This window comes from Achroia grisella, unplaced genomic scaffold, assembly GCF_030625045.1.
Source record: "Achroia grisella isolate CSIRO2021 unplaced genomic scaffold, CSIRO_AGI_Agris_v1 utg149, whole genome shotgun sequence".
NCBI classification, from domain to species: Eukaryota; Metazoa; Arthropoda; class Insecta; order Lepidoptera; family Pyralidae; genus Achroia; species Achroia grisella.
Genome location: NW_026712644.1, coordinates 4,418,035 through 4,442,156, shown reverse-complemented (window position 1 = coordinate 4,442,156; position 24,122 = coordinate 4,418,035). Strand labels below are relative to the sequence as shown.

At 38.7% G+C, this 24,122-nt stretch overlaps 2 protein-coding genes across 2 annotated transcripts; one reads left to right on the top strand and one right to left on the bottom strand.

The window, feature by feature from the left end:
- Positions 1–780: 780 nt before the first annotated feature.
- LOC131840703 (U4/U6 small nuclear ribonucleoprotein Prp3) lies at positions 781–23,924 on the bottom strand. Its single transcript, XM_059188893.1, has 14 exons — positions 23,543–23,924; positions 22,183–22,516; positions 21,108–21,294; positions 19,762–19,845; positions 19,456–19,577; positions 18,773–18,964; positions 17,580–17,707; positions 16,236–16,420; positions 4,691–4,838; positions 4,263–4,416; positions 3,958–4,013; positions 2,314–2,463; positions 1,424–1,556; positions 781–916 (listed from the first exon to the last, which is right to left on the bottom strand). The coding sequence occupies exons 1-14, from the start codon at positions 23,668–23,670 to the stop codon at positions 803–805; spliced, it is 2,115 nt and encodes a 704-aa protein (XP_059044876.1). The 5' UTR covers positions 23,671–23,924; the 3' UTR covers positions 781–802.
- Positions 11,418–14,446, top strand: LOC131840702 (uncharacterized). The gene is made up of 2 exons (XM_059188892.1): positions 11,418–12,077; positions 13,439–14,446. Exon 2 carries the CDS (start codon positions 13,455–13,457, stop codon positions 14,040–14,042), a length of 588 nt encoding a protein of 195 aa, XP_059044875.1. The 5' UTR covers positions 11,418–12,077; positions 13,439–13,454; the 3' UTR covers positions 14,043–14,446.
- Positions 23,925–24,122: the final 198 nt, after the last annotated feature.

Here is a 24,122-nt window from a genome sequence, read left to right as displayed (position 1 = left end):
ACATCCAGTCGACCTCTACGCTCTCTCTGGAAACCATCGTGAATTTCCTGGTGAACTCAAATGAGCTAACTGCCGTAACTTCTCGTGTCACCTTCCATTGGTGCCCCGCCAGCGTACAGCATTAGCGAAGGCGGGTGCACCGTTATCATGCATTCGAAAATCTTGAATTCATCTGAAGTTAAGGTTCATCCATAAATTACGTCACACGTTAGGATGGTAGATAGGGTTTGACAAAGAGTGATAATGTGTGACAAAGAGTGATATTGTGTGACAACGTGTGATATTGTGTGACAACGTGTGATATTGTGTGTCAAACGAGTGGGAGTGGTGACACGTACGTTACGTAATCATTTACAAAAAAAAGTATTTCTATCAATTGTCTCTGCTTAGCTTGGGACTAGATGACGCTGTATGGATTGTCTAAGAATATTATTATTAAAACAAGAAATTTTTATTATTAACGAGAATAATTAAACTTTCGAAACATGTCACGTCACAATAGAGGGGTGAGGGAATGTCACAAATGTGACCAACTGTGACAATGACGATGAAAAGGCGAGAGTCAAATTGACGAAAACCGTGTCACGTACTTTTTGGACGTACCCTTAGGGAGACATTATAATTTAACACTGAAGTGAGGGAGTAGGGGGTAGGGGGTAGGGCGGGATTAAGAGGGGTCAAACTTACAGTGAAGAGGGGGGGGGGGGGGGGGAAGCAGGAGGCAGGGGGGGGGGGGGGTCAAACATCACGAAAATCGTGATTACAGACATAATAAGATGTATCTTATTGTTTGCCAGTCTGTTTATACGTCATCTACGCCGGAGCCCAGAACGGCCCCGCTGTACGCCAGGTCCCAGTAGTGTTCTACTCCGTGCTTCTGGAACAGTTCCCTGGCCTGTTTCTCAGTTGGTAGCACCTGGAAAGTGATGGAGATGTGCAGCAGTAAATATAATGTGGATATACAGCAGTTGTTTGTACATATCCTCCGAAAAGGCTTAACCGGTTTTTATGAAATTTTACATGCATATTCAGCAGGTCTGAGAATCAGCTTTCTATTTTCATACCCCTTAGTGATAAGGGTTGTCTACGCCAAACATTATTTTTAATTTAAGGATTTTTTTAAATGTGGCATTAAAAAATACATACAAGCCAAGTAAATAAATAAATAAAATAAAAGTAGCCTAAGTTACTCCTTATTACATCAACTACCTGCCAAAAAAAGTCCCGTTAAAATCGGTCCAGCCATTTCAGACATTAGCCGAAACAAACAGACAGACTGACCGACAAAAATTGTAAAAAATCTTACTTTGGTGTATGTACCGTATTTATATTCATATGCATGTAGTAAATAACGGATATTTCAATATTACAAACAGACATTCCAATTTTATATATATGTATAGATTGAAACTAAGCTTTGTACCTTGAATTTGATTTCTCCAAACGAGCGTTGCTTGGTGACTCCCTCCCAGACCAGCTGGCACGAGTTGGCCACCTCGTTACCTTCCGTGTCCTTCACCATATCCTCCTCCCACTTGATGCGGTGCAGCATCAACCTTTAACATTTAGTTATTTATATCTTTAGATGTGTCAACAAATAATTAAAGTAATTAATAACTTTTGCATGCCAAGTACGATTCCGGCGGGACCTGTAGGGCCCTATATTACTATGTACCTTATGTCCTTGTAAATAGATCATAAATTAGAAGCTCACCGCTTGTACTTGGCCCTCTACTTGCCATATATATATTATGTACCATATGTCCATGCATTCATCATCTGCGTCTTCCTTATCCCATTTATTTGTGGTCGTCGTTATATGTTTTTCTCTTCCATTCATCCCTGTTCGCAGTCATCTCGTTATTTACTTGCTTTCTTACCATATCATCTTTCACACAGACCATCCATCTCTTTTTCGGCCTTCCTCTGCCCTTATAACCATCCACATTCATATGTAACACCTTCCTTAAAATATTATCCTCATTCCTACGCATTACATGTCCATACCATCATAGACGATTACTCTTCAACCTCTCTGACACCGGCGCCACTTTCATACTTCCACAACCATATGTCCATGCAAATAGGTCATAAATTACGACCTTACCGTTTGTACATAGAACATATTATGTACCATATGTCCATGTAAATAGGTCATAAATTAGAACCTCACCGCTTGTACATAGAACATATATATTATGAACCATATGTCCATGTAAATAGGTCATAAATTAGGACTTCACCGCTTGTACATAGAACATATATATTATGTACCATATGCCTATACAAATAGATCATAAATTAGATCCTCACCGCTTGTACTTAGCCCTCTGCTTGGGCCCGCCCTCGACGACGACGACGCAGCAGCCGCGGTGCAGCACCACGCAGCCCGTCATGTGCAGCTGCTGCGCGTTCACCTCCACCTTGAACTTGGCCGACGCAGACTCGAATAGGTCCTTCACCCTGAGAACAAACAAACATACTGACAGGGTCGTTCTTCTCCGATTGATCCCGCGTCCAATACAAACGGAGATCGAAATTACGACGGCCTGAGCCGAGGTGCGAACCTAGCGGTGCTCTCAGACTGAAATTACAGACGGCCTAGTTCTTTTCCGATTGTTTTCCCGTTCAATTCAATTGGGGATCGAAATTACGACGGCCTGAGTCGAAGTTCGAACCTAGCGGTGCCCTAAGACTAAAATTACAGACGGCCTTGTTCTTTTCCGATTGATTTCCCGTTCAATTCAATTGGGGATCGAAATTACCGACGGCCTGAGTCGAAGTTCGAACCTAGCGGTGCCCTAAGACTAAAATTAAAGACGGCCTTGTTCTTTTCCGATTGATTTCCCGTTCAATTCAATTGGGGATCGAAATTACGACGGCCTGAGCCGAGGTACGAACCTAGCGGTGCTCTCAGACTAAAGCTACTAGCGGCCTCGTTCATCTCCACTTGATGCCGCGTCCAATACAAACGGAGATCGAAATTACGACGGCCTGAGCCGAGGTGCGAACCTAGCGGTGCTCTCAGACTAAAGCTACTGACGGCCTCGTTCATCTCCAATTGATCCCGCGTCCAATACAAACGGGGATCGTAATTATGACGGCTCTACCGAGGTTCGAACTAGCGGTGCCCTTACACTAAAGATACTGAGGGGCCTTGTTCTTCTCCGATCGATCGTGACTCTAATTCAAACGGGGATCGAAATTACGACAACTTGAGCCGAAGTTCGAACTTAGAGGTGCCCTCAGAATAACGTTACTGACTGCTTTGTTCGTCTCCTTTTGATTCCCCGTTCAATTCAAACTCAGAACAAAATTACGACGGCCTGATCCGAGGTTGGAACCCCTAGCGGTTCCTTCAGGCTAAAGTCGTATCCGTTAAACAAGAGTTGGCCTTCAGCCGCTCCATAAGTCCTTCCTTTGGTTTGGAGTGCCATCTGCACTCGCCCCCTATCGTCCGGTGAAGCTGTAAAGGCCAGCTGCGGCCAACAGCATTAGAGTAGTCCGAAAAAATGGTCTAGCGATGGTCACACTACCTCATTTCCTATGGTCCCGTATTCTATTCCTCGAAGTACAAACATTTCTATTTATAAGTATGATTTACGATAAGTAACGTCGAGACGGCGATAAGAACAACATGGGCGACTCTCGATGATGATTGATGTGATGGTCTCGCGGGTTCGATTCCTCGCACGGTACAAACATTTATATTCATGAGTATGATTTTTATCGGTCTGGGTGTTCTCTATGTATATTACGTATGTATTTACAAAAAAAACTGTACCTAAGTATTTATATTAAGCGTCTAGTAGCCATAACACAAGCTTAGCTTAGCTTGGGACTAGATGGCGCTGTGTAAATTATCCTGAGTTATTTATGAGAATTACAATTATCAAAATACATTAAAAGTAACATATTACTGTAACAATTACGATGCGACTCGTACAATATACACACCTGTATACAGAGACGTGAACTCCCATACTGGTGTCTTCTCTTATTTTACGATCCACCTGCAATTAAACAAATTTAAAACTCTATTAATACTATATATCGGTATAATATGTAGAAATATCTAATATATATAAAAAATAGATTTTTTTACCATAATGATGGCAATCAAGCATACGGCCCGTCTGATGGTAAACGGTTACCGTAGTCTACGGACGTCTGAAACACCAGCGGTGTAACGCGTTGCCGACCCTTAAGAAACCTTAATATACCCTTCTTGAAACACCCCATGCTGTAGTCTTTATCCTTACCTTCTCCCTCTTCTGTTCCTTGGTGAGTGCCCTCGCTTTGTTCGCCTCTAGATGCGTCTTCTGTCGCTTGGCGATTTGCTCCCTGACTTTTGCCTCGATCGCGGTCGGGTCCTGGACTGCCTCGGTGCCGAGCGCCCGCATCAGATTTGATATCCTGTACATTTTTTATACTACATTGGTGGCAAACAAGCATACGGCCCATCTGATGGTAAACCGTTACCGTAGTTGTTACGGAAGGACTGTATTAAGGCTGGTTTAAAATGAGACACGGTCCTAGGTGAGGTAAAATATGTGTAATCAGCTTGCTATTGTTATATTTACAAACTAGGTATTTGTATCAGTAGTCTAGTACCCAAAACACAAGCTCAGCTTAGCTTGGGACTAGATGGCGCTGTGTTAATTGTTCCAGGTTAACAAAAACAATTTACCTCAACTTTGGCTCGGGTGGCGCCTCCAGCCCCAGCCTGACCTTCTCCTGCTCCTCCTTCCATGCCTCCCTTCTGCTCTGCCGTCGTAACTTCTTTCTTTCCTTCTTCGTGAGGAAGACAGGCATGTACGTTGGTTTTAACGCTTCCGCTATGGACAAAATTGTTGATATTATGATTTTTTTTTCAAAATTCCGTTCAAAATATCTTTATTCATGTAGATCTATTACAGGCTCTTATGATATGTCAAATCTAACGTCAGTTCGTAATGATTTCGAGATGAGAAGAACTGATAAGAAACTCAGCTCGTATTCTTTTCAAATAAATGTTGTACATGTTTATAATACACAGTCATTAAAATTCAAATTTGGGAGAATAGAGTGACCACCAGCATATGCTAATGCAAAAAACAAAAAGTCTAATCAGTGTACGCTACCTGAACAGACCAGTCGCCACAAGCAACACCCGTTCACGAGTATGACGGATGAGCCAGACATCATTGCACTCAACCATATTTGAGGGAGCACATCGACCCGGACCACCACGCCGCCACAAGTTAGAATTTTATATTATATCTTATCATTACATAGTACAAAACAAAGTCGCTATCTGTCCGTCCCTATGTATGCTTAAATCTTTAAAACTACGCAACGGATGTTGAAGCGGTTTTTTTAATAGACAGAGTGATTCTAGAGGATGGTTTATATGTATAATACATGTACATCCGTGCGATTGGAGTGTCTGTTTGTAATATTGAAATAACCGTTTTTTACTACATACAATATAAATACGGTACATACACCAAAATAACATTGTTTACCATTTTTGACAGTCTGTCTGTTTGTTCCGGTTAATCTCTTAAATGACCGATTTCGACGGGACTTTTTGTGGCAGGTAGCTGATGTAACTTAGCCTAAGTTACATCAGCTACCTGCCTGGCAGATGCCAGAAAGTCTTGAACTTGAAAAACTTGACTTTATTTTAGAAAAATAAAGTTCTTTTCCACGCGAAAGAAGTCGCGGGTACAGCTAGTTTCTATATACAAAATCTAATTAGTTTATATTATTAGGTGTTTAAACAACTACACAGAACCATGCCAGTTCATACAACCGCTCACGCATCAACATTTCTTGTTATAAACAAACCAGAGGTCACACAGTTCCCAGTATGAAATGATAACACTTCCAATCATAGTCAATCGTTCGCGTTAGTATATAGATGCATTCACTGTTATTTACATTACGTTCAAAATTATTATATAGTTTAAATCGAGAACAGGTAATCATTTTTTTTATCTAAATATATATAACTCAAAGGTGACTGACGTAGTGATCTATCAACGCACAGCCCAAACCACTGGACGGATCGGGCTGAAATTTGGCATGCAGGTAGATGTTATGACGTAGGCATCCGCTAAGAAAGGATTTTGATTAATTCTACCCCCAACGGGATAAAATAGGGGATGAAAGTTTGCATGACGCTTTGTCAATCAAAGCGAGCGAAGCCGCGGGCAAAAGCTAGTGTAACAGTAATGGTAAACAGCCCGGATGGTAGGTCGTAACCGTGGCATGTATACACGAACAGCACCATGGACATCTCGTCGTCTACTACCCTACTGAATACTTTCTATAACTTCATGTTATCCTGGTACTTTCACTACACCATTTTACCAAACCACTTTGTTTTTGTATTTGTTAGGCAACTCCACTGGAAACTATCTAGAACTTCATGTCATCCTAGTACTTTCTCACTTGTTTATTACATGTATTTCGAAGTAATGAAATTAATCAACAATATCGAACGAAGATGTAGGTGATATAATTTTGTTTTGTATGTATAGTCTGGCCATAAACAGTGTAAAAATAAACAATATATGTACAACTAAGAAACTAAAATTAAAAAGCTTAAAAAATATAATATAATAACTAAAATATATTATTAAAAGGGGTCCTTTTAGGCAAAGTTCCGAAGATACTGGCAGCGTTCCCTCCTTCTTTGTATTGTATTTGTAATGGGTAAACAACGAACAGAACATGCTAGAAACCACTACTCCACTAGAAACTATCTATAACTTCATGTCATCCTGGTACTTTCACTGTACCATTGTACCAAACTTCTTGTTTTTGTAATGGGTAAACAACGAACAGAACATGCTAGAAACCACTACTCCACCGAAAACTATCTATAATTTCATGTCATCCTGGTACTTTCACTGTAGTACCATTGTATCACATTTGTCTATATAAACAGTAATGGTAAAGAAGCGACGTAATCCCGCCGGATGGTAAGTGGTAACCATCCTAACATGAACAGCACTAGAGATATCACGTTATCATGTGACACCCGTTATACTCATATATTGCCCTGATACTGGAGGACTAAGATGTCACGCCTCTTATTCTGTAATTTCACTGCCTAATCTGCACCCTAGAAAGTTTTGAAGTCGCCCTCGGTGGTGCATCGGTTTAGCAACGGTTTTATATCCGAGGGCCCGGGGTGTATTCTGATTATTCTATATCGGTATAGAATAACCATAATACACCCGGGGCCAAAATAAAAAAAAAATGGATCTGTGTATTGTTCATCAGTTGTCTGGTATCCATTAGGCTGTATGGTCTTGTACCTTTGCCTATCCACTTGTGGATAAAATATACCACTACTACTGTCTAGTATCCATAACACAAGCTCTGTGACTAGATGACGCTGTGTTAATACTCTAGTATTAACATTGCACATACTGCCATGATGCGCTCGCCATCCTACTGCGGCTGTGCGCCGTGCAATATTATGAATCTGTGGCGCGTTGCGTTAGCGCGGGAAAAACTATCTACAAGAACTTCTTCTACAGACATTCTTCAATCAGTACTTCTGATCACAAATTTTTATACCATTTCTATACAACTATATATGTTCTATATTTACTTTTATTTTAAACTACTTATATACAACCAAAACTGGCGTATAAATAATGCCCATAATCATATCGCTAACACGCTGTGTGAAATGCCTTACAAAGTAAGTGTGAGCAGCCAGCTGAAATAGGTGAGGCTGAGGTACACACACAGACGAGTTTTTACAAAGTCAAATAATAAAAGATAATCATGAACCTACCATCAACTCCACTCAGTTAACCATAGAGACTTCAGTTAATTAATTTTCTTTCTTTTTCAGAATAAAAAGAATCATAATGTTAGTAGCACTATATATAGCTGCTTGCGTAGTTAACATAATAGGACGGACACACGACTACAACATATATATACCTAAAAACGAAGATATGGATATACGTGTCCGTCGGAGTGTAACAAACAATATTGGAAATACCAACGAGCATGATACAGAAACTAATGAAGTAAGACAAATGAATGATAATGAAGTTTTAAAGGAGAAAATGTACAAATACATTTTGGACTTTATGAACAATTACAATCAACACAATGCAGTCCATTCCAATGAAGTTCATAATGACAAATTAACACATATTGAAGTCGACAGTGATGAATCATTAGTAAATGTTTTGCATGAAGTTTATAATGAGAAACTGAAACAAATTGAAATTGACAGTGATAAAGTAGATTCGGTTGAAGTCGCGAGTGATCATTTAATGAAAACCAAACGATCCCAGGAACCAAGGTTTCTTTGCGCATTTTGCTCGAATTATGTGTGTCCTTCCAATTATATAAGACATAATTTTTTTTGCGTACCTAAAAATAATAATAATACTTTAAATTTTGATTAGATTTTTGATAATTAGAGTTGCGTGCCGGACTCACGCGCCTCATCGCATTTCATACTCCGCTGGGCAATTTTCTTCATCATAGATAACTAGGGTTGCCAACCATACTTTATAATAACGTATCCTACTTTATTTTTGATAATTACATTTTATACTTTTACATAAAGCATGCAAAAATACTTTATTTTCAACCTTTGCTGTGATGCGTAAAACAAAATACTCATTATGGGTACTTAACGATTTATAATTACTGAACGAAATGTTAGATGGCAATTGTGAGTTGTGACATTTGTCACAGCTTTAGTGTTAAAGGCACATAAAAACACATTTTTAAATAAAAAAAAACTTGAAAAATACTTTCTCTTTTCTAATACTTTATTTTTTTCCTACTCAAACCAGTTCACACGTTTATTTTGTCAAAAAAAGTTCGCAACCCTATAGATAACCAACATTTTGCAGCCTGTGCCAAAACAGAGCTACAGATCAAACCTATCGAACTAAAGGCCTATCGCTATCGCATCTGTACTCTCCAAGGTGATGGAGCGTGTAATTAATACACAGCTTCCTGGATACTTGGATACGTGAAATCCGTCATGGAGACGCGCCCGCTCCAGGAGCAACGAGCGGGTACTGCCGGACTACTACCGGCTATAACCCAAAAGTGGGCCTTGGATACTTAGAGGATCACGATCTATTGAGCGACTGCCGGACTCCTACCGGCTAAAACCCCAAGGTGGGCTCCTTGGATACCTAGAGGATCATGATCTATTGAGCGACTGCCGGACTCCTACCGGCTAAAACCCCAAGGTGGGCATTGGATACTTAGAGGATCACGATCTATTGAGCGACTACTGGACTCCTACCGGCTAAAACCCCAAGGTGGGCTCCTTGGATACCTAGAGGATCACGATCTATTCAGCGACTGCCGGACTCCTACCGGCTAAAACCCCAAGGTGGGCATTGGATACTTAGAGGATCACGATCTATTGAGCGACTACTGGACTCCTACCGGCTAAAACCCCAAGGTGGGCTCCTTGGATACCTAGAGGATCACGATCTATTGTGCGACTGCCGGACTCCTACCGACTAAAACCCCAAGGTGGGCATTGGATACTTAGAGGATCACGATCTATTGAGCGACTGCTGGACTCCTACCGGCTAAAACCCCAAAGTGGGCCTTGGATACTAAGAGAATGAAGTACCCAATGTAAAGATTATTACAAATATTGTAAATAGCGCCATCTAGTATTTATAGATCGACCTACTACACTGACTTCGGTCTATAAATACGGAGGTCTGTAGTTGAACTGTTGCCTGCGACTTCGTATGCGTTTCCGTCGTTTTTCGTAAAATAAGTAGCCTATTATATGTATCCTTAATATTTCCTTTCACTGCTCTGCTCCTATTGATCGTAGCGTGATGAAAATCTATATACTATAACCTGCCCGGGAGTATGAAGAATAATTGTACCAAGTTTCGTTAAAATACGTCGAGTAGTTTTTGTTTAATTGTAACGAACATACAGACAGACGGATAAAAAATTTACTGATTGCATTTTTGGCATCAGTATTGATCCCTGATATTTATTTTGGAAATATATTTCAGGTACAGAATTGACCTCTCTACATATCTTTTGTATGATATTCTTCCCGGAACCGCTCCACTAACGTTTGAACGTTATGGTATGATATTAAAGTTCAAATTGACTTTTAAGTATCATTAAGAATCGTTTGTATGGGATTACAGAATAGCTTTATTTTTAGGCATTTTTAGGCAATTTTTTAAATTATTCTCTCCGTAAGAACCATCCTCGTACCTCAAGGAATATTCTAAAAAAAGAATTATCGAAATCGGTTCAGTAGTTCTCGAGATTACCAACCCATTTAGCGATTTATTTTTATATTATAGATATGCCACATGAAAAACGAGGAATTTGAATATTTTTCAAGAAGAGGTTATCTCTTCTCGCAGAACTATGATAAAACATACCGAACTATATTATTGGCATCTCATATATAGAATTCCAGTGTTTTAAATTTCATATTATTTTTTATGGATGATAATGTAATGGTGCACCAGCCTGCGCTAACGGTTTACGCTGGCGGGGCACCAGTGGAGGATGATAAGTTGAGCATGAGGTCAGGTCAGTTAGCACATCGTGGCAAATTCACCAAGAATTTATCACGATGGTTTCCATGGGGAACCGCGTGGAGGTGTATGACATGGTACATTGCTAGCAATAAGATTATCAATCCACATTGCTCACCGCCGTCTTAAACTAAGCTGGGGCCCTTGGGGGGCCCTGGGGCACACAAGAACACGGGGCCCTTTTGGAAAGTAAAAAAAAAGCTCATATAGCTCCAAAGGTATAAGAACAAGAACAGTACTGATTTGTGAAAAAAGTGTAGTGTGCCCGACAAAAATCTTTTGAGAAAAATTGTCAGGCCTTCGGGGGGCCCTGAGAATGGGGGCCCCGTGTGCCCTTATGGTAAAGACGGTATTACTAATCCTCTTTCCCTCCTACGGGGATGGTATTTTGATTTTTTTTTATACGATAAAACATCAGTGTCCAGTCAACCATATGGAACTATAATAATTATTACTCTTTATTGCACCATAATAACAAAAAAAAAAATATACAAACGAAAACAATATTCAGTATATGGGTACAAAAGGCGGTCTTATCGCTTATGAGATCTCTTCCAGACAACCTTTGGGTAGAGGAGAAAAGACAGGTGGTGGATGGCGCATGATGGAGTAGAAACATTAATAATATTAATATATAAAATAATACATATTATAAACATATACATTCTACATAATATATAAATACATAACTTATAAAATAAACATACAATAATATAATACAAATATATACGAGTATAGGTACACAGCAACATATATGCAATTATGAAGGCGACAATATAGTAATAAGAAAGGACAGCAGAAAGAATATTTACTGAGAGAGATAGTGCGATTTCACAGCGTTCTTGAAAATGGTTAGTGATTGCGGACTCCGTATGGAGGATGGTAGTGAGTTCGACAGTCGCACGGCGCGCACAGAGAATGAGTAATAATAATCTCAGGACAATTCACACAGCGCCATCTAGTCCCAAGTTAAGCTAACTAAAGCTAGTGTTATGGATCCTAGACAACTGATACAAATACATAGATTTTTTTCCCAAATACATAATATACATAGAAAACATCCAGACCGACACAAACAATCATACTCATGAACAAATGTTTGTGCCGTGCGAGGAATCGAAGCCGCGAGCATCGGAAGTTAAGCGGTGTGCTAAACCGCTAGACCAGCGAGGCTACGGAACCATATCGTTCAATACCAGTTCAAACAATCAATTTTTTTTATTACAAACAAACCAAAGGTCGCACAGTTCCTAGTATCAATTGATAACACTCTATCACACACTTCACTCGTTCATGCTATTTATTCAAATTGAGATATTGTCTATTATTTAAATTTGGTTAAAAATTAAACTGTACAGTTATATTTAACCATCTACCCGACGCTTGTGAAATCACTCTATCTATTGGTAAAAACTGCATTAAAAACCGTTGCGTAGTTTAGAAGATATCCGCGAAGAGACAGCTGAAGTGACCTAATTTTATACTATGTAAAGATATCGAAATCAGGTAAGCAATTTTTTAATATAATTGTATTGGCAAACAATCGACGGTAGATGGTATGTGGTGACCGTCAACTACAGAGGGAAGGGGATCGTTAGTAATGTGGACTAATGACCACATTACTATCAAAGTACCAAGTCATTGTTGACCTCTACGGGTTTCCCCTTGGAAAACAAATTCTTGGTGAATTTGTCACTATGTGACCTGACCTCGTGTTCATCCTATCATCCTCCACTGGTGCCCCTACAGCGTATACCGTGAGCACCATGGGTGCACCATACAACTATCATACATAAAATAAACACGACTGATAACGTCATCACTGTACCAGACACTTTCAGTTCTACAATATATATAGTGTCAACCGTCGCCTATATACATGAACAGTATCAAACACATCACCTAACTGCCTGTAACTTCATGTTATCCTGGTACTTTCATTTATCACACTCCTTGTTTTATAACAGCAAGGAAGTAACATGACTTCATACTCATCCTATCATCCTCCACTGGTGCCCTTACAGCGTATACCGTCAGCACCATGGGTGCACCATACAACTACCATACATAAAATAAGAACGACTGATAACGTCATCACTGTACCAGACACCTTCGTTCTACAATATATAGAGTGTCAACCGTCGCCTATATACATGAACAGAACTAAAGACATCACCTAACTGCCTGTACCTTCATGTTATCCTGGTACTTTCACTGTCTATTATTTTATAAGAGGATGAAACTGATCTGAATTCATGCTCATCCTATCATTCTCCAATGGTGCCCATGATGATCTATTATGACCTTCGGTTCTATAATATATATAGAGAGTCAACCGTCGCCTATATACATGAACAGTACTAAAGACATCACCTAACTGCCTGTAACTTCATGTTATCCTGGTACTTTAATCTGTTAGTGCACCAAGTTTTTAGATTCCGTTTTTTCAAGAAGGATTTAAGGTTACTTAAGGTCTGGCAACCCGCTCCTGGAGGGGGGGAGGGGAGGAATTGTTAGTAGTGTGGACTCATGACCCCATTACTGGCAATGTGCCATGTCAGGTTGACCTCCACGCGGTTGCCTCTGGAAACCATCGTGATAACTTCCTGGTGAATTGGTCACGATGGGCTAACTGACCTGACCTCATGTTCATCTTATCATCTTCCACTGGTGCCCCGCCAGCGTAAACCGTTAGCGCAAGTGGGTGCACCATTACATTATCATCCATAAAAAAATACCCGCTCCTAGATGTCCATAGGATACGGTAACTATTTACCATTAGACGGGCCGTATGCTTTGCCACCATCGTAGTATAAAAAAAGTGGGCATAGAGACTTCAGTTAATGAATTTTGATTTTTTTTTTCAGAATATAAAGAATCATAATGTTAGTAGCACTATATATAGCTGCTTGCGTAGTTAACATAATAGGACGGACACACAACTACAATATATATATACCTAAAAACGAAGATATGGATATACGTGTCCGTCGGAGTGCAACAAACAATATTGGAAATACCAACGAGCATGATACAGAAACTAATGAAGTAAGACAAATGAATGATAATGAAGTTTTAAAGGAGAAAATGTACAAATACATTTTGGACTTTATGAACAATTACAATCAACACAATGCAGTCCATTCCAATGAAGTTCACAATGACAAATTAACACATATTGAAGTCGACAGTGATGAATCATTAGTAAATGATATTGAAATTCATTATAATGAAAACTTGAAACAAATTGAAGTTGACAGTGATGAAGCAGATCCGGTTGAAGTTGCAAATGATCATATAATAAGAACTAAACGATATTTGGAGAGTAATGGTCAAACTAACAAACGGAACAGGGACTCGGCACCTGGTTTGACAATTATGAACGCATGTTTCTTATGCGTGAGCTTTGGATGCGCCAAAAATTACAGGAGAGTTGGCAATCGATGCATACCAACTGACAATGATTACTGATATTAATTTCCTAGCCTCGATGGTCTAGTGGTTTAGCACACAGCTTTATTATCCGATGGTCGCGGGTTCGATTCCTCGCATAGTACAAACATTTGTATTCATGAGTATAATTGTATCGGTCTGGGTGTTTTCTATTATACGTAGAATTTATCTACAAAAAAAAATGTATCCATGTATTTATATCAGTTGTCTAGTACTCATAACACAAGTTCTGCTTAGCTTGGGACTAGATGGCGCTGTGTGAATTGTCCCGTGATATTATATATTTTATTATATTTTATAGAATTAAGTATTATTTTGTAAGTACATTCATTATTTGATGGATTCATTTTTTTTTATTCCGCCACCATTGGCATGTGTGAGAGCACACATAGTGACTGCATATATTGAATCATACAATAGAACAAAAAGATATGTTCTTTTGTTATCACTAAGATAGCTTTATTTACTACTAGCTACTCGCCCTGACTTCGCACGGGTATACATATATACATATAAATAACATTGGAGTGTCTGTTTGTAATATTGAAATAACCGTTTTTTACTAAATGCATATGAATATAAAAATGGTACATACACCAAAATAACATTTTTTACAATTTTTGTGTCTCTCTGTCTGTCTGTTTATTTCGGCTAATCTCTGAAATGGCTGGGCCGATTTTGACGGGACTTTTATTGGCAGGTAGCTGATGTAATAAAGAGTAACTTAGGCTACTATTATTTTAGAAAAATAAAGTTATTTATTTATTTATAATTACACATGCATATACATAAATTTAATTTAATAGTTAACCTTTTTAGTGCCGGGAGCCGATATATCGGCTACTGCTACACTTGCGAAAAGTGCCAGAGCCGATATATCGGCTCGCGCCCTGTAGTACTACTCGCATTGCGGGAGAACTTTATCTCAAAATAAATTTGTAATGCGTTATAAATGATGAAATGATGATGATGACGACGATGATTTTATTTTCTTTAGTTATCTTTACGTACGCTGTCTCGTGTGTGGTGGCCCCACTGAAAATCAGTACTGTGGTATATGTATACCACAGTATAAATGCTGAGTGGGAGTCACATGTTTTAGCTTTTAAGTTGTATAGGAAATAAGATATATATCATCTAAGAATACTGTAATGCTGAATATATATATATAATTCTCGTGTCACAGTTTTCGTTCCCATACTCCTCCGAAACGGCTTGACCGATTCTCATGAAATTTTGTGAGCGTATTGAGTAGGTCTGAGAATCGGCCAACATCTAATTTTCATCACTCTAAATGTTAGGGGTAGTCCACCCTTACATTTTTTTTTATTTTAAGGCAAAACAACGTTTACCGTGACAGCTAGTTTATGTACATTTGTATGTATTATTTATATATTAGTTGTGTTGTTATTTGCACCCCACCATTTTGTATATACCTTCACCGTCTACCTAAAGGTTGCCTGTAAGAAATTGCTTAGCTATAAGCCCGCCATTGTACATGTTCGAATAATGATATATTTTTAACATTAACTTCCAATAATAGGTACTGGGAATCAAAAATGCACACTGACCTTGTCGCCAAACATGCACAATCTTCGTTCCCGGGAACTTTCGGCAGAATTACCACACTGCACTGCTTTTCATGAACTCATTATGATACACATACAGTCTTTTCTTGTTTTGTTGTATTTTATTTGAAAATTATGACAGAATTATTTTAATATTGGTAAATGTATTTAATATTGGTAATATGATTGGTAAAACTTACTACACGGTTGGTGATTTCCTGACTGATACATTGACGTAAAGACAATTGATTAATGACTATCGGTATGATGACGTAGTACAGTAATTTTATTTCATTATACATTAATTGTACCTACAATTTGAAATTTTGCACACCTCTTACGAGGTTAATGTACGGATCTCAACAACATATTTATAACACCTTATTGTTTACCTACATTTGGCAAATAAAGTATTATTATTATTATTATTATTATATTGAATTAATGATTTGATGCGACCTTGCGACAATGGCGGCAATGCGATTTTTTTTTTTTAAGTGCACGGCTATAGACTCCCAATATGAGGCAAAGACCAGCGCGAACAGTACATATGATTGTATATATATATTTATATTAATTAATATTTTTATGCTCTGGTACAATAAAGTGTATAAATGAATAAAAGTTATTAAAAAACACTCACTGGGCGGCCGGAGTTGTTGCGGGTGCTCCACTAAATTGGTGATGGCGTCTTCGTTGAGGTTGTCTATGATGTCGTCATCGCCGGTGTTACACGCGTCGACCCGTTGCTCGCCCGTCCGGGTATCCGTATCCGGTTTCCGTTTGCATTCCCTTTCATCCGCCGTCATCAGGATGACGCTGTCCCACCTGACACGTGTATTTATTATAATCATTAACTGTAACTTGGTGGTGTAGCGGTTTAGTTCTGTCGCGGGTTCGATTCATCGCACGGTACAAACGTTTGTATTCATGAGTACGATTGTTTGTATCATTCTGGGTGTTTTTTATGTATATTTTTTATAGGGATGATAATGGAATGGTGCACTTGTCTGTGCTAACGGTATACCCTGGCGGGGCACCAGTGGAGGATGACAAGATGAACATGACAATGTAAATAAACTGTCCTTAAAAAAAAATTAATTCAATTGAGTTTCTTGCCAGTTCATCTCAATTGAATCTGCAGTATACAATTTTTCTCTGCACCACCTATGGTTGCCTGGTAGAAAATGCCGCATGGTGTTAAGTCCGCCAAATGTACTCTACTATATATTATATTGTGTGCATTAAAGTTAAATAAATAAAAAAAAAAATATAGATTTGAGATAAACTGGCAAGAAACTGGGCGGCAGGGGAAATATATACATACAAACTTGACGTTCATAAACGGCTAAAATGTCCTACATGAATAAATGATTTTTTATTTTGATTAAGCTTATATGTATGTACCAAGATACAAATAAAAATTATTATCTGTCTATCTATGTGAAAAGGCAGTTAGATAAGTGTTATCATTCGATAGCCTAACATATACGGGCAGTCTGAGAGCACTGGGTAGGTAGGTAGGGGTTCGAACCTCGGCTCAGGCCGTCGTAATTTCAATTCCCGTTTGAATTGAATAGAAAATCATTTATTCAAATAAACTTAATTTAAGCACTTTTGAATAGTCATAACATTTTTTTTTATCTACCGCTCGTTCAGAAAGCTGTCTCATCACAAGAAGAACGAGCGAGAAACTTGCGTGTTGCTCTTTTAAATAATCATTGTAACTTTACATTCCGAAATTGAAACGTGCGAATACAAGCCACCAACTAGCACCAATTTATCAGATATTAAGTACATAATATGATTAAAACAGTCGTAGTGATAAGAGCAGACCAGTTCCTACAAGCAGCACTCGTTCACGAGTATGACGGATGAGCCAGCCATCACTGCGCTCGACCATATTTTAGGGAACCCAATGACCCGGCCCATAATTGAACGGGGGATCGATCGGAACGTGTAAAGGTAGTTATTAGGTAAGAGTTACCATTCGATGTCGGGCACCCGGTCCGAGTCGGGCGTATCCGCTGCGAGTAGAGCTAACTTTGTGGCCGACGAGATACCAGTCTTGCGTGCAATTTGTGATATTTCATTCTGTAACTTCTCTAACTGCGCCTGAAATTAAAAAAAAAATTGATTCTAGTAATCAGGCCTAGGTGGCCTGCTAGGCCTGATTACACGACAAGTATCTGCAGATTCTGCCAAACTGAAGAGGAAACGCCGCTTCACATCCTATGTGGTTGTAGCCCACTCATGCATAAACGAAATATCTCCTTTGGAAAGTTTACACTCTATCCCGAGGAGATAAAAACCATCGCTCCTAAGAATATCCTTCAATTCTTGTCCCTGACGGGTCTAGGTAGCGAACTCTGAAAAGGGCGAGCACAATAGATCTATGTAGGTCGCAGTGCTACAGGTGCTACACATCTGACAATAGCCCAAACAACCCAATAAAAAAAAAAACAGGTGGCCTGAAGTCGGCTGAAGTTGCCCGGCCCACCCCCTTCTACCGCAGCCACTCCGCCATCTGCTGGCTCGTGCTTGTTTACCATTTAAATTACATATAACCCTCCTGAAGTCGGCGGAAGTTGCCTGAACCAGCATCTTTCAACCACAGTAACGCCGCCATCTGCCGGAACTTGCTGGACTCGTGCATGTTTACCATTCAAATTACATAAAATCCTCCTGAAGTTGCCTGAAGTTGCCCGGCCCACCACCCTTTTGCCGCAGCCACACCGCTATCTGCCAGAACTGGCTGGACTCGTGCTTGTTTACCATTTAAATTACATATAACCCTCCTGAAGTCGCTTGAAGTTGCCTGAACCACCAACCTTCATCCGCAGCCACTCCGCCATCTGCCAGAACTTGCTGGACTCGTGCTTGTTTACCATTCAAATTACATAAAATCCTCCTGAAGTTGCCTGAAGTCGGCTGAAGTTGCCCGGCCCACCACCCTTTTGCCGCAGCCACACCGCTATCTGCCAGAACTGGCTGGGCTCGTGCTTGTTTACAATTCAAATTACATAAAATCCTCCTGAAGTCGGCTGAAGTTGCCTGAACCACCAACCTTCATCCGCAGCCACTCCGCCATCTGCCAGAACTTGCTGGGCTCGTGCTTATTTACCATTCAAATTACCTAAAATCCTCCTGAAGTTGGCTGAAATTGCCTAGTCCACTAACCTTCATCCGCAGCCGCTCCGCCATCTGCCGGAACTTGCCGGGCTCGTGGAACCGCAGCGCCCTCTTGGTGCGCGTGGGCGGCTTCAGCTGCACCCTGGAGTCCATCCAGCCCGCATCCGCTGGCGGCTCTGAACTCACTTGACCGGACAGCTGCGCGCGGAACTCTTCACGTCTCTTGGCGCGGATGTTTGCCTACCAAATCGAATGAAATCTTTATTCATGTAGGTCTATTATAGACTTATGATATCTCAAATCTACCGTCAGTTCGGACAGCATACAAGCTAAGAAGATCTGATAAGAAACATATTTCATATTCTCTGTTAATTTTATAATGCCTTTATACGTAGTGATGTAAATTTTTTAAGAATTAGTCTATTGTTATTAGTGAAAGCCTGTCAGTGGCTTACTGTGACATATATATTGATTTTATTTAAGATGTACTTGAATAGCCTTGGTTTTCCTTTAATAAATAAATAAATAAACTCAGCTCTTGTTCTTTGTAAAAGAACTTGTATCTACATGATTACAAAAATACGCTATATAAATTGTTTAATTTGCAGTGTCCTGTGAGGGCCCTAGTCATCATGCATATGTTGTTTTTACTCAATAGCAGTAGTCTATTGGACTATTTGTTCGAGTAGCCCGATATTATGCCTTTAAAATGTACCAATCTGAAGTCTTACCTTAAGTGTTGGAGCAACATGGGTGAGTTGGACCCTCTTACCGGTCGTGTCTATGGTACGACCTTCAGTATCCAAGATTAGGGGAGCAGGCCCTGACCCTCCAGCTGACGATAAGGCTCCACCTGGGGAAAGATTTTTTTTTAATTGCAACTTGCACTTGAACTTGGTGCTTCAGACGTCCATTGGCTACGGTAACCATTTACCATCAGATGGGCCGTATGCTTGATTGTCATGATAATAAATAATATTAAAAAAAATCTAGTAATGAAGGAATATTTCAAATAAGTTTTAATCATGTTAATGTACCAGCTAATTTCCTCTGTATCCTCGCCTGCAGCTCCGCTATCTTCCTCTGCTTCTCCAACTCCTCTTGACTGACTGGTACTGCAGCTGGAAAAAAAAAATAAAGAATTAAAAAATGTATCTATGTATTTATATAAGTTGTCTAGTACCCATAACACAAGCTCTGCTTAGCTTGGGATTATTATTATTAACTAATCATTTGAAATGTTTTTATTTATATATAGAATATTAGATTTTGTAAATTCACAGTTCAATTAAAATTAAAATACAAAAAATCACAGTGTAGAGCAGCGATAGGTTTAAAATACAGCATAGGTTTGATAGAGCTGGGAGACGGGACAGTTATTGGGTTAAAAAATTAATACACACCAGGTTTAGAATACTGACCAGGTTTAGAATACGGGACAGGTTTGATGACGCTGTGCGGCGAAATGGCGTCGTTACGGGTTATATATATTCTATACTGACCCTGTTTTGAATACAGAACATGTTCATCACACATGTTCCCAGCGTCGAGAGACGCTGAGCAACGGAATGGCGTGGTTACGGGATAAGTACTTTTAATACTGCCCAGGTTTAGAATACAGCAGAGGTTTGTTGATGCTAGGTGGTGAGATAGCGTTGCTACGTTATAAATACATTAATTACTGCCCAGATTTAGAATACAAGACAGGTTTGATGACGCTGTGCGGCGAAATATAATATATTCTATACTTTTGAATACAGAACATGTTCATCACACATGTTCCCAGCGTCGAGAGATGCTGAGCAACGGAATGGCGTGGTTACGGGATAAGTACTTTTAATACTGCCCAGGTTTAAAATACAGCAGAGGTTTGTTGATGCTAGGTGGTGAGATAGTGTTGCTACGTTATAAATACATTAATTACTGCCCAGGTTTAGAATACAAGAGAGGTTTAATGACGCTGGACGTGGGTTGAACATGCTACGGGATAACTACTTTTAATACTCGACAACCTCGGTGGTCTAGCGGTCTAGCACACCGCTTTACGTCCGATGGTCGCAGGTTCGATTCCTCGCACGGCACAAACATTTGTATTCATGAGTATGATTGTTTGTGTCGGTCTGGGTGTTTTCTATGTATAATATGTATGTTTTCGAAAAAAAAAAATCTATGTATATATCGTCAGTATTCTATGACTATGAAAGATATGTATCAGTTGTCTAGTACCTATAACACAAGCTTTAGCTAGCTTAACTTGGGTCTAGATGTCCTGAGCTTATTATTATTATTATAATAATACTGCCCAGGTTTAGAATACAGCACAGATTTGATGACGCTGGGGGAAAAATAGAGTTGCTACGTTGGAAGTACTTTTAATACTCACCAGGTTTAGAATACAGCACAGGTTTGATGACACTGGGCGGCGGGATGGCGTTGTTCTGTTGCATTTGAACCTTGATCTGTTGGGCGGCCGCCACAGCTACATTCACTCCAGGCTTGTGGTCGCCCTTCATTGCTATTAGTGCTCTTTTACGTTCCTCAATTTCTTTTTGAGCATTTGCCATCATAAGCTGGGAATGATAGAAATTATTAGGGTAATATACTCTTTAGATAGAATTACCTTACCATTCATTTACACCTATATGTTAGCTTTTTGGTTTTATAGTTGAATAGATTAACCTAGCTTGTTGATCTTGTATTTTAAAATATAAGTTACAGATTACGATATTAGAATAGAATAGAATCACACATCTCAACACAATAAAAACGATGCCGACAGCTGCCTATAAATTATTATATAAGATAAACATAAGTAAAAACAATTCATTAAATTAGAGATGAAATCATTATAAACAAAAAAAAAATATATAAAAGAACAACATAGTAACAAACAAATAAATAATAATAATAAATAATAATAATAAAGTAAAATGCATTTCCTATCCACCACTGCGGAGCATCGCCACCGCGTCACTGTGTACTGATGTGTGTGTAAGGGGCCCATCTCAGCATTATGCCATGACAAAAGCCACGACGCTGATTTTCAGTGGAACCCGGAATAAGTGATTCGGGATATTGATTGCATACTTGAAAAAAGCAAACAATTTTGCCATGTTGGTTTTATAGTTCATTGACAGCCGTACTGGTCTAGTGGTTTAGCACACCACCTCATTTCCAATGTTCGATTCCTCGCATGGTACAAACATTTGTATTTGTGAGTATGATTGTTTGTATCAGACTGGGTGTTTTCTATGTATAATATGTATGTATTTATGAAAAAAATATATATCTATGTATTTGTATCCGTTATCTAGTACCCATAACACAGGCTTTAGCTAGAGTAACTTGGGTCTAAATGGCGCTGTGTGAATTGTCCTGAGATTATTATTATTATAGTTAAAATAAAATAATTTCCAAGTTATTGGTTTTACAGTTGAAAAGAATGAATTACAAGTTACCTTAATTCGATCTGCACTGAGCACAGACATCTTAGATCCCACCGTCTCCCCATCAGGCATGATCGACGGTAATGGAAGTGCCTCCACTCCGTTCCCAAGTTTCTTCTCCTTCTCTTCTCTATCATGCCTTTTCTCTTCTTCATGTTTTTCTCTATCGTCATGCCTTGTTTTCTTTATATCCCTGTCTCGGTCACTCGGTTCGTGTTTACGTTTCTGTGGTTTTGATGAAGTCACCAGTTCTTGGGCTAGTGCGAGGACTTTGTCCGTTAATTTACTGGCTTTCTTTGGATCTATGTGTGATGATATTTTGTCTATGAACTTTCGACGTTCGTAACTGGAACAATAAATTATATGACAATGAAAAATAAAAAAATGTTTATTTCTTTAAAACATAATTTCTATTTATATTATAATTTTCCTGCACTTGCAACTACTGCCTACAGATAAACCCAGACAGGAGTTTTGCAGGACAGTGATTGTAGATAATGTAAAATTGGAAAAATTAAACTTTTTATCTATTTATCTATCTATAACATTCTAGTTCCTATCTCTAAATTCAAGAAGATTGTAAACATGTACATTAAAAAAAATACAAGCTGTGTTTCTTGTCAGTTCTTCTCATCTCGAAATCATTCCGAACTGACGATAGATTTGACATAAGAGTCTGTAATAGACCTACATGAATAAAGATATTTTGAATTTGAATTTGAATTTGAAATCAATTCTATTACAATAACATAGTGTTGGGATGACCTGGTAAGCAGAGAAATGCCTGTGTGAGCTACATCCCGCTCTTACATATACATTGTCATATGTGTTTGTTTTTTTTTTAGATTATTTATGACATTAGATACCTAATATTATAAACTAAAGCAAAAGTTACTTATTAGAAGTTAAGTATAATAAGTAATAATAAGTTTACAAATGGCTTGTCTGTATTAATATCCATATGTTAGTTTGAATATATATGAGATATATTAATTATGTGTATGTATGTATATGTATGAGTATAATTTTTCGGCTAAAGGTTTCGGGTAGGCTAATCTCTGAAATGGCTGGATCGATTTTTTTGGTAGGTAGCTGATTTACTAAGGAGTAACTTCGGCTACTTTTATTTTAGAAAATTTAAGTTAAATTCTACTCATACGAAGTCGCAGGAACAGCTAGTAAATAAATAAATTAAGTAGTAACACCTCTTGCTTTTGTTTCATTAAAGAGTTTTTACGTTTCATCATATGAACTAAAGAGCAAAAGACCTGCGAACTAGTACTGCGTAGTTCATCTTTGTGAGCAATCATACGAACTATATTAGCGAACTATACAAACCTAATAGCTATAATTTAACAACTACACCACTTACCCGTTGGTGAGACAAGAAGAAACAGTCGAAAGTAACGAGTTGTCAGACTTTCCAATAGTTCGGTATATAGCGCGGTCTAGTGACGACCGCAGCTCGTCAACCTCCCGCCGTGATAGCTGTAGCGCCATCACAACAGAAACACTTACAAATTAGATTCAAAACGATATTATTCACAAAACAATTTCGAGGTTATATCATTGATACTTAACTGATCAAATGCACAGATCAGACGGGATGTGTTCAGTCACTATTGTGATAAATCAAATGTAAATCCACATGGCTATCATAAAATAACACAAACAAACGTTTAAATTATTTTCATATTTGTATATTTTCAAGTTTCAATAAATGGATTATGAATTTCGCAAATACGATAAATAGATTGACGTAAACAAGGATAATCTGTACAGCACAGAGTAATCATTACCTCTCGTCAACTATTCATATTTGCCTTTTAATTAAATACCGATACCTACCGATATCAGGTGTTCCGTTATTTATTTAAATACGATATTATTACATTAAAACTTATTTATGCGTTTATTATTAAAATACAAGAGTTATAGAATATTTTTTATCA

Coding starts and splice junctions, on each gene's coding strand:
- LOC131840703 (XM_059188893.1), bottom strand. CDS start 23,670: ATGGCGCTACAGCTATCACGGCGGGAGGTTGACGAGCTGCGGTCGTCA. Junction 17,708..18,772: donor CGGAGCGGCTGCGGATGAAG/GTTAGTGGACTA, acceptor TTTTAATTTCAG/GCGCAGTTAGAGAAGTTACA. Junction 917..1,423: donor TTGGAGAAATCAAATTCAAG/GTACAAAGCTTA, acceptor ATCACTTTCCAG/GTGCTACCAACTGAGAAACA.
- LOC131840702 (XM_059188892.1), top strand. CDS start 13,455: ATGTTAGTAGCACTATATATAGCTGCTTGCGTAGTTAACATAATAGGA.